Here is a 17,240-nt window from a genome sequence, read left to right as displayed (position 1 = left end):
AATTGTAATAATTATCGAGGCATCACTCTTCTTTCTATCCCAGGAAAGGTTTTCAACCGTATTATTTTAGAGAGAATTAAGAATGCAACAGATGCTAAACTGCGGGACGAACAGGCAGGTTTTCGAAAAAACCGTTCAACCACCGACCAGATTGCCTCTCTGCGAGTCATAGTGGAACAGTCTATAGAATGGAACTCTCCTCTTATTGTCAACTTTCTGGATTACGAGAAGGCTTTCGACAGTATTGACAGAGCAACATTGTGGAAAATTCTGGCACATTATGGACTCCCTGAAAAGATAGTAAACCTCATTAAGGAAATGTATGAAGGATCAAGTTGCAGGGTTGTACATGAAGATCAGCTTACTGACAGCTTTGAAATTAAGACTGGTGTCAAGCAGGGATGCTTGCTCTCTCCATTCCTGTTCATCCTTGCCATTGATTGGCTAATGAAGGAAACCTCCAAAGGGAGAAGAAATGGGATACAGTGGACCCCCTGGACACAGTTGGATGATCTGGATTTTGCAGATGATCTGGCTCTTTTGTCCCACACCCAGGACCAGATGCAAGCAAAAACCACAATTATAAACAGCCTGTCGGAATCAATTGGTCTAAGAATTCACCCTGCAAAGTCAAAGGTCTTGAGGATAGGTACGCGTCAAAGGGAGCAGATCAAAGTTAAAGATCAGGAACTCGAAGATATAGACACTTTCTGCTATCTCGGAAGTATAATTGACAAGGATGGAGGCACGGAAGCAGAGGTGAAAGCACGAATAGGAAAGGCACAGGCTGCATTCACATCTTTGAACAGAGTTTGGAGAACTAAAGATATCTCCCTTCAACTAAAGCTAAGACTTTTCAACTCAAACGTGAAGTCTGTCCTACTGTATGGATGTGAAACTTGGAACGCATCACAGGCATGTATAAGGAGGGTACAGATTTTCGTAAACAGGTGCATGCGTAAGCTATTCAGAATAAAATGGATGGATAGAATAAAAAATGAAGAAGTATGGAAAAGAACACAACAGAAACCAGTGGGAGAGGATATAGGAAGAAGACGATGGAGATGGATTGGACACACGCTTAGAAAGAATGACTCAACTATAACAAAGAAAGTATTGGACTGGAACCCTCAGGGCAGAAGATCAAGGGGAAGGCCACGAGGAACATGGAGAAGAATTAAAGAAGCTGATATACAGAGAAGTGGTAAGACCTGGAATGAGATAAAAAAGTTGGCTCAGGATAGAGAAGGATGGAAACTGTTTGTCTGTGGCCTATACCCTGACCCAGGGTGAAAAAAGCAATGATGATGATGATGATTATGAATAATCTAACTTTAATTTTCTCTTCATTTCAGCTAATATGACTTTAATTAGACGTATGTTATTTTTAATGAAATGGTTATTCAATGAATTTAGCAGTTCTTTCAGGATAAATGCCATTGAAGCTTCATCAGCTTTCTTGTCTTTGAGACTTTATAGTGGTTATTAATGGCTATCTACATTATGGATTGTACTCTTGGTTAATTTAATAGTAATACAGTTCCATCAAAAAGTCATTGACCGCCACATGGAATGAGTAGCCTGTTTAACTTGGATTGTTCAGATACCCGAAGTTGTCACTTGATCTAATCAAATTAAAGTGATTAATAAAATTATGGAATAAATGAAGTTTTAGTCACTCCTCTTTTTGTTTTTGATTTTTGACGCCTGTTGGGTGATTAATTCTCATCAAATTCTCTAAATCAGACTACAGATAGAACGAAGATGACGTCACTCAGACCTTTGTTATTGTTTTTTGCCATCCGCGTTTATGAGTAATTCTCACTAAACTGTATTAACCAGACTATAAACTTTTAAGGTTACACATACGTTTGTGTGTTGGTCCGTTATACTTCCGGATGGCAATGTTGTGAGCTTCTTAGCTAAGCGCATACTATCTATAGAAAGAACGAAGTCGACGTCACTCAGGTCGTTGTTATTGTTTTTGCTATCCATGTTTATGAGTAATTATCACTCAACTGTATTGCCCAGATTATAAACGTTACACATAGTTTTGTGTTTTGGTCCGTTATATCTCCTGATGGCAATGTTGCGAATTCCTTAGCCAAACGAACTGCATCTATAAACATATAAGGTTACAAATAGTTTTGCATATTGCTTAGATTGGTCAGGCGGACAGCACTGGTGAATATTTTACATAAACGCATACAGCGTGGCTCAGCGGTACGGTCTTTGCTTCGTACCCGAAAGGTACCGAGTTCAATCACTCTTCGCTGCGCTGTGTGGTCTTGAGCAAGTCACCTCGCCCTAGCTTAATTTCACTGCGGCTGTCTCCCGTGTAATTCCAGTCTTCCCCTATTTATTATTATATTATATTATTATCAATACTGGTATTATTCTTGTAATAATCAATTAATCAACAAATTTGGATTTTCCACAGGTTGCCACAGGTTGCGATTCGAGCACTATCGCCGTGTGGGACATTGAGACAGGAAACAAATCTATCATGTTCTCCAATGCACACGGAGAAGAGGAAATTACAGCCATGGCATTTGATCAAAACTATCGAAGACTTATATCAGGAGCCAGAAATGGAACTGTTAAGGTATAAAAGCCAGAAATGGAACTGTTAAGGTATAAAAGCCAGAAATGAAACTGTTAAAGTATAAAAGCCAGAAATGGAACTGTTAAAGTATAAAAGCCAGAAATGGAACTGTTAAGGAATAAAAGCCAGAAATGGAACTGTTAAGGTATAAAAGCCAGAAATGGAACTGTTAAGGTATAAAAGCCAGAAATGGAACTGTTAAGGTATAAAAGCCAGAAATGGAACTGTTAAGGTATAAAAGCCAGAAATGGAACTGTTAAGGTATAAAAAATATAGCTTTGCTGACTCAAGATGAAATGCATTTTATGCATTTATCAGCACCATCAAAATTCCAAACATATTAAAACACAAATACCATAGACATAAATTTATTAAAACAATCACTCCAAACTACATCATTATCATCATTATCATCATCATCATCATCATCATCATCATCATCATCATTATCATCATCATCATCATCATCATCATCATCATCATCATCAGCATCATCATCATCATCATCATCATCATCATCCTCGTTATCATAATTTGATATATATTTTGGCTCTACTTGTTCTTATCATTCTTTCTCTCCTCCTCATCCTCCTTCTCTTGCTTCTTCTTCTTCTTCTTCTTCTTCTTCTTCTTCTTCTTCTTCTCCTTCTTCTTCTTCTTCTTCTTCTTCTTCTTCTTCTTCTTCTTCTTCTTCTTCTTCTTCTTCTTCTTCTTCTTCTTCTTCTTCTTCTTCTTCTTCTTCTTCTTCTTCTTCTTCTTCTTCTTCTTCTTCTTCTTCTTCTTCTTCTTCTTCTTCTTCTTCTTCTTCTTCTTCTTCTTCTTCTTCTTCATCTTCTCCTCCTCCTCCTACGCCTCCTCTTCTCCTCCTTCTCTCCTCTAACATCTCTTTTTTTGATTTAACATTCACCAACGACAGTACATTATTTTCAATTTTACATGGTTATTTATTTCCATATCCCATATTTTAAGCTTTGTCATTTGAGCCCCATTACTAAAAAAGCTAACTTAGAATAATACAGCATTTATAGGTTTACTAGCTCTTAAACGATACGATACACTAATAATTTCAAATAAATTGAACGAGATCTTTAAACAAGCTCTGCAACAGTATCTAAAAATACGGTGTAAGCACCACAATTCAGTGTTTAAATACAACAACATAAATTTGTTATTGTTGTCACACAGGACCTTATTAAACATTCCAACTTTATTCGTTATGACAAGAAATGAAGTGGGCAGTAAAGTGCCAGAAGACAGTAGAAATGATAAACTTTGCGGCGATGAGGATTCGAATCCACGTCCCGACTGTTACAAGAATTCTGCCCAGCCACGAGAGCTACGCTCAATAATAAAGACCACCCACCACTCCTAAAAATGGTTTCAAACATAGTAACTATTTTGAGTCCCTCTCGCGACTTCTTGAGGTCATGAGTTCAACACACACAAACACTATGAAGTTTGTTGGCGAATCAGCAGTTAAGTTTATGAGTTCTTTTCATTCTATGCTATCCTAGCGGTACTGTTTAGCAAAGATGAGGCAATCTACATAAAACTACAAGTATGGAACTTCAATAATATTTTATCTTTGTGCGACTGTGTGATTTTGTGGTATGACGTAATACGCTTCAACAGTCGTGACGTCATTTCCCTTGTAATGACGCATAGTAACTTTGTAACTGGTTCTAAACTATCGGAAGAATGGCGGACGCCCTGATGAAATACTTCTCCGACGAGCATAAAAGTGTATCCAGAGGAGAAAAACATTATAAATCTGATCTTGTTTTGACTTTTATACATTCTGATCCCGTGACATGTGAAAAAACTCTATCCAGCATGAAGTACCGATTTTCTTTGTTTAGAACCAAGCTGCTCGTTGCTGGGCGGACGTGACATCAGACTATTGAATCCTATTCGGATCAGAAGGTCCTGGGCTCGAGTCCAGCTCTGAACGGCGCAAAGTTGAGTCCTTACTTGGAAAAGTATCTTTACTCATACTCTATCACCGTACTCAAGTTTAAAATGAGTACTTAGCCGTTAACAGCGTTGTCTCTGTCGAAAAAATAGTAATATCGCCTATCAAGTGTCATGTCTTGTTTTACAGTCAAGCGTTGCTGTTGGCTCTACTTGTTCTTATCATTCTTTCTCTCCTCCTCATCCTCATTTTCTTGCTTCTTCGTATTTCTTCTTCTTCGTCTTCTTCTTCTTCTTTTACCCCCTTTCACCCCCTGTAAACACTTTGATCACATTTTTTACATGGCATTCTGATCTCAAATCTTATCTTTCTCAAATTGAAGGTTTGGAATTTCCAGAACGGCCACAACCTTCACAAGCTCGAGGCAGTGGGCGAGGCAGAGGTGACCGGAATTCATTTCCTAGCAGAAAAACGAGTCATACTGACAGTTGGATGGAGTCAGAAGATCACACTGTATGATGACTCGGACGCTGATGTGAGTCTTGTCCCCCCCCCCCCCCTCCCCCTCCCCACTCATTTTAGGCATGCTGTGCAATGGTGGAGATGACTTTCAAAGCCAGCTAGGTCACATTTTCATCGTTCAGAGAAAAAGGACAATACATTTTTTGTCATTTAGATTGTGACAAATTAATATCAAAATGACAAATCAGGGCGCAGGTAATAGATGCAAGATATAAATAACAATACGAAATGTTCCAGAAGACAATAGAGAATAAAATTTTTTTGCGGCGGTGGTGGGATTTGAACCTGCGACCATATTGGTACGACAACTAGCTGTAGTTGTCTCCAGTTGTAGTTGTAGTTGTAGTTGTCTCCCGTGGTCTCCAGTAGTCGGTGAGAGAGAGATCTAGGAATGACCTGAGTTTGAAATGATTTTTTTTTGTGTTCGTGGATAGCTCATACGGTAGAGTCACGCTCTCATCGGCCAGGCGGAGTTGTCGTACCAATAAGGTCGCAGGTTCAAACCCCATCACCGCCGAAAATTATTTTTATTCTGTATTGGCACATTTCTACTCACTTCATCTCTTGTTGTTACCTTTTGCGTATGAAGCTAGTGCTTACCAACTGAACTTTCGGGACCCCGTATACGAAATTAAATGGGAGATTTATTTTATTGAACGAAGACATAATGTGGACGTTTTGGGCTTCCCCTTTACCAACAAAAATGTCGTAGTTTGTTAGTAAAAAGAAACCTATAACGTTTAATAAATTGAAGCTTCCATTCCATTTCGCATTGTAATGTATCTCGACTGCACCTGAAATTGATCTCGATTCCTTTGTGTTTGAAGCGCGTGCACCACCAACTGAGCTATCAGGAAAAGTGCATGCTATACATAATTTTGTAAGCAAAACAACCTTTACAAACCAAGCATTACTTCTTGTTAATATGTTCAAGATTTTTGTTCAAATGTTGTGATTAATTAAACAAAATTGAATAAGAAAGATGTTTGTATCGTAACGATAGATTATGATAGGAACTTTTTAAAGGCGAGTATAAACTAGTGGTGGGCAAAGCAATTTTAATCAACAAAATGCCATATTGTTCATTGTCAAAACAGAACATGTACATTCCCGCCAATAAGAACTGGAAAGGTGGCCAACGACACAAAGAAGACATTTTATCTGCCGATTACTGCCATCCAAACTTCTTGGCTACGGCGAGCTTTGATGGAGAAATCATTGTGTGGGACGTGGAATCTGAAAAGGCATATGTCACATTGAGGAAAGGACAAACTCCAAATGTGTATGTATTCACATTTCAAATCTTATATTTAAGAATATTTCACATTGAAGAAAGGACAAACTCCAAATGTGTATGTATTCACATTAAAATCTAATAATTAGGCATATGACACATTGAGGAAAGGTCAAACTCCAAATGTGTATGTTTCACATTTCAAATCTATAATTTTTCATTTGTTTACGTAATTTAAACAATTCACTGTCGGAATCTGGGAAAAAAACACGTAATTTAAATTTTTGGCAAGGAAAATCGTCCTTCAAATATTTATCAATTTGAACGACCCTCAAGTTTGAAAAAAAAACCCCGAAAATAACCTCTCAAACAAGGGACCTCGCTATGTCTTCATTAAAGTCCCAGGTTTGAGAGTTTTTGCTAAGATGAGGGTCTGTAAATCGATCGACATTTGAAGGACGAGTTTTTTGGCCAAATTTTACATACGTGTTTTTCCAGAGTACGGCAGATAACTAGTTAGTTAAATTGTCTCCATCCAATTTAATTCCGTCATAAAGCCAGAGTGAAGCAAAATGTCACCATACCTGCCAATTTGAAAACTTTAAAATTCGTAGTTCATAGGAGATGAATTGGATTCATTAGTCTGATGTCAGGTCCGCCCAGCAACGAGCAGCTTGGTTCTAAACAAAGAAAATCAGTGCTTTTTATTCTTCATGCTGGCTAGAACTTTTTTTTCACATGCCATCTGATCAGAATGTATAAAAGTTAAAACATGATCAGATTTACAATGGTTTTCTTCTCTGGACGCACGTTTATGCTCGTCGGAGAAGTATTTCATAATGGCGTCCGCCTTTGTTCCGATAGTTAAGAACCAGTTACTAAGTTACTATGCGTCATTATGAGGGAAGTGACGTCACAACTGTTGAAGCCTCCCATTTTGAGATATTGAGGATTTCTCATTCGGTTTATTATTTTATCATATTTAAACTTCAAATTCGCACTAATCTACGGAACTTTTGTGCCATTTGATGCTTATAAATAAAGTTTAGATCTGTCTACGTTTCCATTTTTCTCATGGATGGAAAATCTCAAAAGTAGAAAAATCAACTTAACGAGTTTGAGAAAACCAGCCTTCAATTGTAGTCGCTATAGTTAACTTAAAAATCACATATTCACCCTCACAAGAATTTCTTTAAACAATTCATTTATAAAACTATTTAGTCTGCAATCAGCTTTAATTTTCAATAAATTTGTGTGACATCGAGCTGATCATGAATTTCGGAGCCAACATTTTGTAATTCTTCTAATTGTTCGTGGTAGGGGGCAGGTCTGGTTTTACATATAACATAATGTACTAAAACTAAAATAATAAAAGCTTTCTATAAACAATACAATTACTAGATCCAAAAAGTTGGAAGCATTGAAGACACAAATCAACAACAATACAGAATCTCGACCCCCATCACGACCTGGTTCTCAGAACTCTCGTCCGAACTCCAGACACAGGTCTTCTCACAGGGTAGCTAAGGGGTGAGTAGTATGTATGCTTGACTGTCCTCCTCCTCCTCCTCCTCTTTCTCCTCCTCCTCCTTATCCTCCTCTTTCTCCTTCTCTTCTTCCTTATTTATCCTCTACTCCTTCTCGTCCTCGTGTCCATCATCATCATCATCATCATCATCATCATCATCATCATCATCATCATCATCATCATCATCATTGTTCTCGTGGTCGTTATCATAATTACCCTCATTATTTACACAATTATTGTTATCCTTTACATGCAGTATATCATTTATGCAAAATTCAGATGTTTTTCTTTTCATCACAAACGATACTGAATAACCTTTTGTTTGTTTCCAGTCAACCCACTCCAGTAGACAAACTGATGTTCTTGAAGGCCAGAATGTCCATCAGGTTTACAGAAAGTGCTGTCCTCATTTCTAGTGAGGCCGGTACATTGAGATGGTGGAGTATCTATGGGGCTCACAAAGAAATAGGTATGTGATCTTTTGATGAAAGAACTCCAATAAACCAGAGTGTTTATATAGTGCATATCCATCAAACGTGCTCAAAGCGCTTCACAAGGGGTCTAGCCGACAATAACATTTAACATGTAGGACGAGTATGAAGATGGTCTCAATAGTTCAGTGGTAAAGAACTCGTTTTATAAACAAAGTGAACGGTTATTATAAAAGGAACGAAATTGACATCACGCTACTCTTTGTTGTTATTTTTAGCCGGCCATTATTAAAAGCAGATCTCACTAAATTCTATCACTCAAACTATAAACGTTCAAGGTTACACATAGTTTTGTGTGATGGTATCTTATATCCGGGTTGCGGATGTTGTGAGCATTTTGGCTAAAGGCATAGCATTAATAACGGGTCCAGTCCAGATTTACCTGCTAATATCCCCCACCCCATGTTAATCCTTCGGTGATTGGGGCAGCTGGGCTTTTAAATATGACGAAAGATACCATGCGATGGACTAGAGTCCTATTAAAAATGATAGTATGTAATTGCTGTCGCTGTAACGCTACAGAAGCCGGGATAACTCCGGTCTCGATGAGCTTTGATTTGAACGTTGAAGGACCACTTACGTCTTGATGGCTATAGAAGACATGGAAGGTCGTCATGTCTCTGCCTGTTATTCTCGATATTAATCAGTTAACTGCCCTTACTCTGGAAAAACACATATTTATAAAAAGTTTGACCAGAAAAATCATCCTTCAAATAACTATTGATTTAAATTACCCGCCAAGTCTGGGATTTGAAAGTTTTCGCTAAGATGAGAGTCATTCAAATCGATTGATATTTGAAGGACGAGTTTTCTTTCCAAATTTCGAAATACAAGTTTTTTGTCCAGAGGTTAAAGAGGCGAACACATGTTTTGCTTGCCTCATAGACTAATACCCTGAACACTTTGAAGCTTCAAATCTTCTTTGGTGATTCTAATGTGTCCACATATTTCTTGAAGCTGTTTAGTAATTTGTAAAAATCAGGTTGTGACTTGGTTCAATTAATTTTGCCTTTGATGTGAGAAGTAAAAAAGCGACGACAAATAACATGAATGCGTATATAGTAAGTCTTTCTTGAATACCTTATTGATCTAATTTTTATAATAACATTTTGATAATATGCATCACATTTAAATAAATTACATAAATAATCATATTCATTTTATTCCAATCCTTCCTAGGTAATTTCTATGCCCCTGGTATTGGGGATGAGTCTGTTCTAGCGATGACAACCAAACCAAACGACAGTCTTCTTATTACAGGAGATACCCAGGGCATGATTCGGTGTTGGGACATACTGGATTATTGCACTCGAAAAGACGAGGTAGACGACCAGGAAGTCTATTACGTTTTATTTAATGAATTTAATGAAAATAAAAATGTGACGAACCGATTAAATTTGGTATTATGGCGTGTGACGAACCGACTAAATTTTTTATTATGGCGGGTTGAACCAGATGCTGAACAGTGTACTTAAAGATCTTTTTAAAAATACCTTTATCATTTATATAGTGTGATGTCAACTCAAAGCGCTTTACAAATGGTCACTGGTCAACGGCAACATTACACATGCAGGACGACACATGACACCTTTTTGGCGATATTACAATTTTTCCGATAGAGACAACGCCGTTGACGGCTATGTAATCATTTTTACACCCGAGTATGGTAATAGAATGTGCGGAAAGAGCCTTTTCCAAAGACTTAACTATGCCCCGCCCAGAGTGGGACTCGAACTCAGAACATTCCGATCCGTAGGCCAGTGTCATACCACTAGATCACATTGGCGCATGAAACACATAAAGTTGAAATAATGGGGAAAATGAGAATCATTGTGTCCCAATTTGAGAATATATACTCATCCTTCAAAACTCACAAAATGTTTCCAAATTCTCATATCATTGACCATCCAACATCTATCTCACACCGCTGTGGAGACATTGGCATGTGCTCTTGCCAAACTGACGAGGAAACTGCTCCTTATGTGCTCCAGGATGTGCTCGCTTTATGGTATGGTCGGAAATAGATGCTAGCATCGATAAACATAATATATCGCTACGAAACTCGTTGGGACGGACTGGAATTCGTTACCAGCATCGTAATTCAGCTTGGATCTACTTCGAGGAAGTACAGGAAGAAGAAGAAGAAGAAGAAGAAGAAGAAGAAGAAGAAGAAGAAGAAGAAGAAGAAGAAGAAGAAGAGGAGGAGGAGGAGGAGGGGGAAGAAGTAAAATATAACACATACATCATATCCCTTAAAGAAGGTGGGCCAAATAGAGCAAGAGGATTAGATAAAGAAATTGATCAATATAAATATTTTTGACAAATTACCTTCTTTCTATCTACAGCGCACATGCCGTTCCCCACCTCCGTTAGAGACAGTGTGGAAGGCCCATGATTCTGCCATTGTCAGTGTTGAGTACATCGTTCACGATGCAGGTTGTTTTGTGCTCACCGCTTCAACTGACAAAACAGCACGACTCTGGTCACCTGAAGGCCACTTTGTTGGGACCTTTGGACAGGTAAGATGCATCCTTAAATAATGTTGATTTGTTGTGTATGAAAATAATTTCTTTTATAAAACATTTTGGATTTTTTTCATTTGTTAATGCTTGATTTGACTAATCTGCCAAGAATTCGGTTTTGTTTCTGGATGAAAAATCTCTAATAATCCTTTTGAAAATGCAGGATTAATCTATGGCAAAATGTCATTTTAAAATTATGATGTTTAAAGATTGATCTTTTGATTCTATTATCTATTTTTTCCCTTTCGATTTATGCCTTATTAATATTGTGACTGATATAATGTTAACAACTCCAATCAAAAACTATCCAGAAAGCATCATGGCTCTTGAAGAATCCATCTTCATGGTCCCATCCTGACACCCCGTGGACGAAAGAAGAACAGCGAGAAGCGGCTGGTAAGCTATCGTAACGCCAATGACGAGTGGATGTAATAGAGGGATGTTGGAATTAATGAGTAGATAGAACATTATTTATTGAACAAAAATTAAATCCTTTTACAAATTGTAAAGAAGTCTTAGTGTGAAGTACATAAATTAGAATTAGAAAAAAAATCAACCATTTTTCCATTTTACTTTCCGCAACCCCCCCCCCCCCAACACACACACACTTTATTAATTAAGTCTATTCTCTTCAATATTATTTTCAAGCCTTTTGACATCTTTTGACATTATTGTTCAAAGGAGAGTATTACATTTGGTTTTTATCTAATGGTAACTTTCTGTACGGACGCTGTCTCGAAAATATGAATCAAAATGTGTTTTAAAAGTTCCAAAAATTCTTTTAGAATAAACATCTATCTAAAAAGAGAAAAACTTAAATTATTTCAGAGAGAGGAGAAGAAACAAAGACGGAGCCAGAAATGGAAGATGGTTTAGGCGATATCATTATTCAAGACACAGAACAGGAAAAAGACTTGATGACAGGAGGCATTGGCAGAGAGAGCAGTTTACCGATCGGAGGAGATAACGATATCCATATAACTGCTCCCACCCCAACACTCGATTCTAGACAAACGACGTCACTGTCTCTCCCTGTTTCGGTAAGATGCCAATTACAACTATGCTTAAATCCTTTATTTATAATGCTGTTCAATGGGATTTTCTAGTCGTGACGTCATGTGATCCAAACCAGGCAGCAAGGCACGATAAACGCACAATTTAAACATTTTATACAATTTTACAATCATAAAGCATTTAGATTAATATATAAAATCTATATTTTGCATAACAAAAAATCGAAAAGTAACGTATGAGACGCATAACTTAATCTGCCCCATAATAGTGCTTGCTCCACATTTTTACTTCAACTGTAAGATGTAGATGCAGTTTTAAAACGGCGTCCTGACCACACAAAAAATTGATGGGATTATTCCACTGAAAAACTATTTTAAATGTCCAGTGTATGATAGATAAATCAAATCGGATTAGAACTAGATTTCTACTCATTTATATGTGGTTGAAATTAACAACCCCCCCCCCCCCCATCACCCAGCCTTTTTTCCTCCCAAATATTATTGGGTCAGATAGTTCTAGACCCGCAATCAAGGGGAAACAATCATAACATCACAAAATATAAATTTGCATTGGCTCAATAAGCCCCATGACTGTAACTTACATCAAAGTACAGCAAAGCGTTTGTAATGTCGAGGTAACAATAACTACTGCAATTACTGTCCTGGAAGATGGGTTAAAATGACTTCATTCTAGACCGTTATTTTTATTTTTCACTTTTTTAGAAGTAAAAAGTAATAATCTATCACCTTTGCTTATTGTGGAATTTTCGGGTACTTAAATTTATTGCTAGACTAAATGGGTTATTCTTGGATAGTCTGAGACCTTTCAATCAATTTTAATTTTGTTTTGCAAATTCGAAGCACTTCTCGATGACCTAAATGCACAGTTATCTTCATAAGCAACGCTATCTTTATTCATAATTTTGGTTTTGCTTACATTGTTACTCTAATGAGCACCGCTTTTAAAGAGAATGGAAAGCTATTCCCAAGTTGAACATTCAATTTTAGGACTGTATTTCATAATCAGGCATTGCTATATCGTCCATTTGATACGATTATATACCCTGTATAACCTTTCAAAAATAATCAAAATAATTATATTATTAATGCATTATCATATAAATGTAAAACTCTATATAAAAACCCCGTTACTTCAAATGGAGATAAATTTGTTAAAGTTTTGTAAAGTTGTGTGGGTCATTAATTTTATTTCTGATTAAAAGTCAACATTTCATATCTAAAACCTATAACACATTCTACATGTTATTGAAATAACTTAAAGTAAGATGATAAATAATTAGAATACGAACTTAAAAAGCTATGACAGCAATAATCTAAAATGCTAAATTTGATGGTATTGTTGTTGCATGCATTTGCCCTTTGTTTAAGTTTTGCACGCTGTTTTTATTCAATTTTTAGTTATCCTGCACGCAATGATTTAAACTTGATATTCTATAAATTTATTTTGAATTTTTAAAATTACAACTTTTACATATTCACGTTCACAAATGGCTGACCACTTCATTTTACATTTCGACTCAGTTTAAAGTCAATATTTTTGTTTTAGAACTTTTTTGTCCGTTGTTTCTAGTTTTAGTTTTATATATCTTTATGTATACGCATTACAAATAAAACCACAGCATTATAAACATACATTATCTCCTTAGTTTTAGTCTGACCCACTTTCGTTCAAATTTAGCGCCAGAGAAACCAAGCGGAAGTGGCAATGGAATCGAGACCCACTTCCGTTGTGATCGCAGCGACTCCATCATCTGCATCACGTGATCCTGTGCTCAACTATCGTCTCAGGTATCGCTCACAGACTTATGCTTATGGATTTCACCGTGTAGAGCGGGCAAAGGTAACAATGGAGTTAAGGGACAAAGGAAGCAATTATCTATGTAACAATATTGATACATGGCATATTCTATGTTATCATTATAGCTACAATTGGTAAAATACTCATTTTATGAATCAAATCCTATTTATTATCAAATATTACACAATAGACGTCGTCTACATGTTATTTATAATATCCTTAAAACTTTTCTTTGCAGTATCCGACAAATTAAATAACAGAACATAATAGTGTGTAATTTAAAATTATACCAATGTCGTATGAAATAAATTCATTCTTATCGACGTGTACATATATGCAGGTCTGACATCCGGAACGCAATTATTTGCCTAGTTTAACATTCTTGTAATGGACAATATTTTGCGTCATAGTTTGATATTTTCATTACAACAATAAGCCAAAAAAGGGTTATCTGGCCTGCAAATAGGCGCACTTCTATTCTTACAAATTCCCGTGTAATTTAATACAAGAAAGAGGCATCAATATATTGATTAAAAACCACACTTCTTCACATTATACCTATCACAATCCCTTTATTTTAGTACTTGTTATGTTGTTCTAATGCCGCCTTAACACTGTTTAATACATTTGAAAGCGAAAGTTCTCCTTTTTACAAAATCCGTAACAATTTTCACCAAAGACAAAGATCAGCAGACACCAGTTATTAAATTTGTTTTAATGGATATTATTTTGAGTTGGTTTAAGCATATTTTTTTTACTACAACAATGAGACCATATCAGTTTGGGTTATCGATCACGTGACGTAGAAATATATCCAAACTTTAAGTACAGAAAATGGTTTATATAAATTTTAAGACATTGTTTGTATTAAAAATAATGAGAGGAACCACTACCTAATATCGGTCCAGTACTCACGTCTCAGTGTCATCTAAATATTCTTTTACGGAAGATTTACCCAAAACCAACGTGATTAAAACGATGGCGTCTGTTTTCGAGAAAATTTTGACGAAACAATTGTGTTTTTGTTAAAATCAAAGCGTTGTTTAATCAAACTCGTAGCTACACAAAAACCATCTTCAGGTCAATTGTAAACTCCATGCAAGATTTTGTGGTGATTGGTTCGGTGTGGATCTGGAGCCTTAGTGAAACAAAAAAATCGGATTTGCCAAATATATAATAAGATGAACCCGTCGTGATTTTTGATTTTGTTTTCTTGAACAAAACTTGAGTGTTTTTTATTTCTCCTTTTAGTCGGATGCTCCCTTGATGTTGTTTTTTTTTGTCTACACATTTTTTTTATTTGAAGGTGGCGTTATATATATATATATATATATATATATATATATATATATATATATATATATATATATATATATTCAAATTGAGTAGAATTGATCACTAGATTAGTTTTGCATCATATAATGTTTGGTATGTAATATAAAGTGGAGGGAGGATTGACATTAATAAAATTGTCGTTTTTTTAAATCTGAAGGTTGCGTTATGTATACTTTTATTGCCAGTTTCTCACTTATATATATTTAAACCTCAACTCATTCAAATCTGAGAATCCCGGTAGAGCACTCGCTTCACAAGCAAAGGGACCAATATCAATCCCGAGTGTAGTCGAGATTTTTTTCTGACCTCCCCTGTCCACCCAGCATTGAATGGGTAGCTGAGTCTGTTATATTTTGCGGAAAGTACGTTGTGTAGCGTTTTATCTATTGTCCAGTTCACGCTACAGAAACCGGGATAAATCCGGCTCCATGGGCCTAATGGCTCAGAAGGACTACAATTCAAATCTGTCAGTAAGCTAGAAGTAAGTTCTAAATAATACATGATGTTTACTAGTATTTGTTCTTGTCATGGATTGGAATTAAAACAATACCATGCTAACCAAGCAGCGTCAAGCTAACGTGGCGGCTGTTATAAGACCGCCCAGTTCAAACTTCGGTTAAGCTTCAGGTTAAAAAAGCATTAAACCTGTCCACGCATTGATTTACAAGCCAATTTGTGATGTATTCTGTAAGAAAGCAATACTTTAACCCTCTCTTTAACAACCATAGGAAAATCGTCATATTCGTTACGATGCAACCAACAATTTTCTTTTTCTGATTTCTCTACAGCTCTAAATACTAAATACTGTGTTGTAGAGCTCATTTTGCAAAATCACATTCTGTATAGATTGCACTTATTACTTATTTGTTTGAGTAAGAAAACTTGATTTTTGAGTCGAGTGGGTGTGAATTATCGGGGGAAATTCTAATAATGGCTGGTAAGGAGAGAGTTAATGCACATTGACCATGTAAAAAAAACAAAACAAACCCAAGGACAAGATGAAATTTATATTTTCTTTAATCTCGCATTTGAAGTAAATATACTTGTACGTAAATCAGGCGTAATCTATGACCTATCGTCCTAAAAAAGTGTTGCGTCTGGGTGACTTGGGTGATTAAAATCTAATTTTGAGTTCACTTTATAAAATTTGAGTTAGAACAAATACCTAATTTGAGGAAAGTGAGTTTTTTATCTGAAGCTCCAAAAACCTTATAGTTCACAATTTTGATGATTGTGACTTTGATCTAAATTTTCTTTATCTTGATCATTCCCGCAAAGTACCCGACTGACGTGTTTGGTCACGTATCTACATGCCGTTGCCATTCTTTTGACAGATTGTATGACATCTACTTCCCGAATTTTTATGTAACCATCTAATTCAACTTATATTTTGTGTACATGCTATAAAAAGATTGGAACATTTCAAAATCTGTTTCGTTTGATTCCTCAGACATTTTTGGGCATCAAAGTTGAAAAAGACTTAGAAAGACGACAAAAAGATAGGAAAGGACGTCGTGTACAATACGGTGAGATAAGTGCAGGACGAACATCTCGTTTCGGCAAGCAGTGCTCTCCCTTCCACGCTTTGTCGACACCGGTATGATACATTTATATAAAATTATATTGATTCTAGGTCTGATAACCAAACGTAATTATCGGCTTGCCTGTCTTGGTTTGAGAATGATTCCTTTACATCATTGAGTCCATAACATTTAGTTTATCAGACCAAAACAATCATTATTACCACGCTCTCATGCTATGCATAGTGGCCACCAATGTGCCAGACTACACTATACTATAAAAATTAATTTAAAAAGTAATTGCTTTTATAGATTATATACCTCCATTCTTAACGTTTGTGAATGACAAGGAATTGTTTTTATTTATGATGTTCTGGCTCCATAAACTATAAATATTGTTTGCCTCGATTACTGTTCAAATCACTTCCAGTATTTTACTTTTCAAGGAATTGTAGATCCGCCTTAATCTCGTTTTGTTTGTAAAGCCGACCCAAATCATCAGTACCACGTTCTATGGCTCTACATTGTGGCTACCAAGGTGCCAGAAGGTGTAGATTTTACTTTAAAGAAAATGTAAAAAAGAGAGAATATAAGTTTTTGAAACATTGTCATAACACATTGATCACTTTCTTCTGCTTTGATGATGTTAACTCATGCTCGCTTTAACGTTTTCAATATCCATCACACATATTTCAGGACTGGTCAGAGATACAACTTCCCAACAATCTTCCTTTGTCGT

The 17,240-nt window shown here is 36.2% G+C and overlaps 1 protein-coding gene across 9 annotated transcripts in view; it reads left to right on the top strand.

Moving 5' to 3' along the window:
- Positions 1–17,240, top strand: part of LOC144972686 (cilia- and flagella-associated protein 337-like) — a 91,102-nt gene that overhangs the window by 72,692 nt on the left and 1,170 nt on the right. For 8 of the 9 annotated variants that reach the window (XM_078914201.1, XM_078914204.1, XM_078914203.1 and 5 more), the window contains 12 exons: positions 2,441–2,605; positions 4,900–5,052; positions 6,137–6,321; positions 7,675–7,803; positions 8,134–8,270; positions 9,472–9,614; positions 10,638–10,811; positions 11,126–11,210; positions 11,643–11,854; positions 13,527–13,688; positions 16,432–16,578; positions 17,198–17,240. The exon at positions 17,198–17,240 is cut by the window's right edge. In XM_078914201.1, the coding sequence (XP_078770327.1) occupies positions 2,441–2,605; positions 4,900–5,052; positions 6,137–6,321; positions 7,675–7,803; positions 8,134–8,270; positions 9,472–9,614; positions 10,638–10,811; positions 11,126–11,210; positions 11,643–11,854; positions 13,527–13,688; positions 16,432–16,578; positions 17,198–17,240 (1,735 nt within the window). The remainder of the gene's footprint in view (positions 1–2,440; positions 2,606–4,899; positions 5,053–6,136; positions 6,322–7,674; positions 7,804–8,133; positions 8,271–9,471; positions 9,615–10,637; positions 10,812–11,125; positions 11,211–11,642; positions 11,855–13,526; positions 13,689–16,431; positions 16,579–17,197) is intronic. The other variant, XM_078914205.1, reaches the window with a different exon arrangement.

The sequence above is a fragment of the Berghia stephanieae genome, chromosome 5, assembly GCF_034508935.2.
Source record: "Berghia stephanieae isolate SIO BIC M18660-M18661 chromosome 5, UCSD_Bste_1.3, whole genome shotgun sequence".
In the NCBI taxonomy this organism is placed as follows: domain Eukaryota; kingdom Metazoa; phylum Mollusca; class Gastropoda; order Nudibranchia; family Aeolidiidae; genus Berghia; species Berghia stephanieae.
The sequence above is the reverse complement of the archived record's forward strand: the minus strand, read 5'-3'. Positions and strand labels throughout refer to the sequence as shown.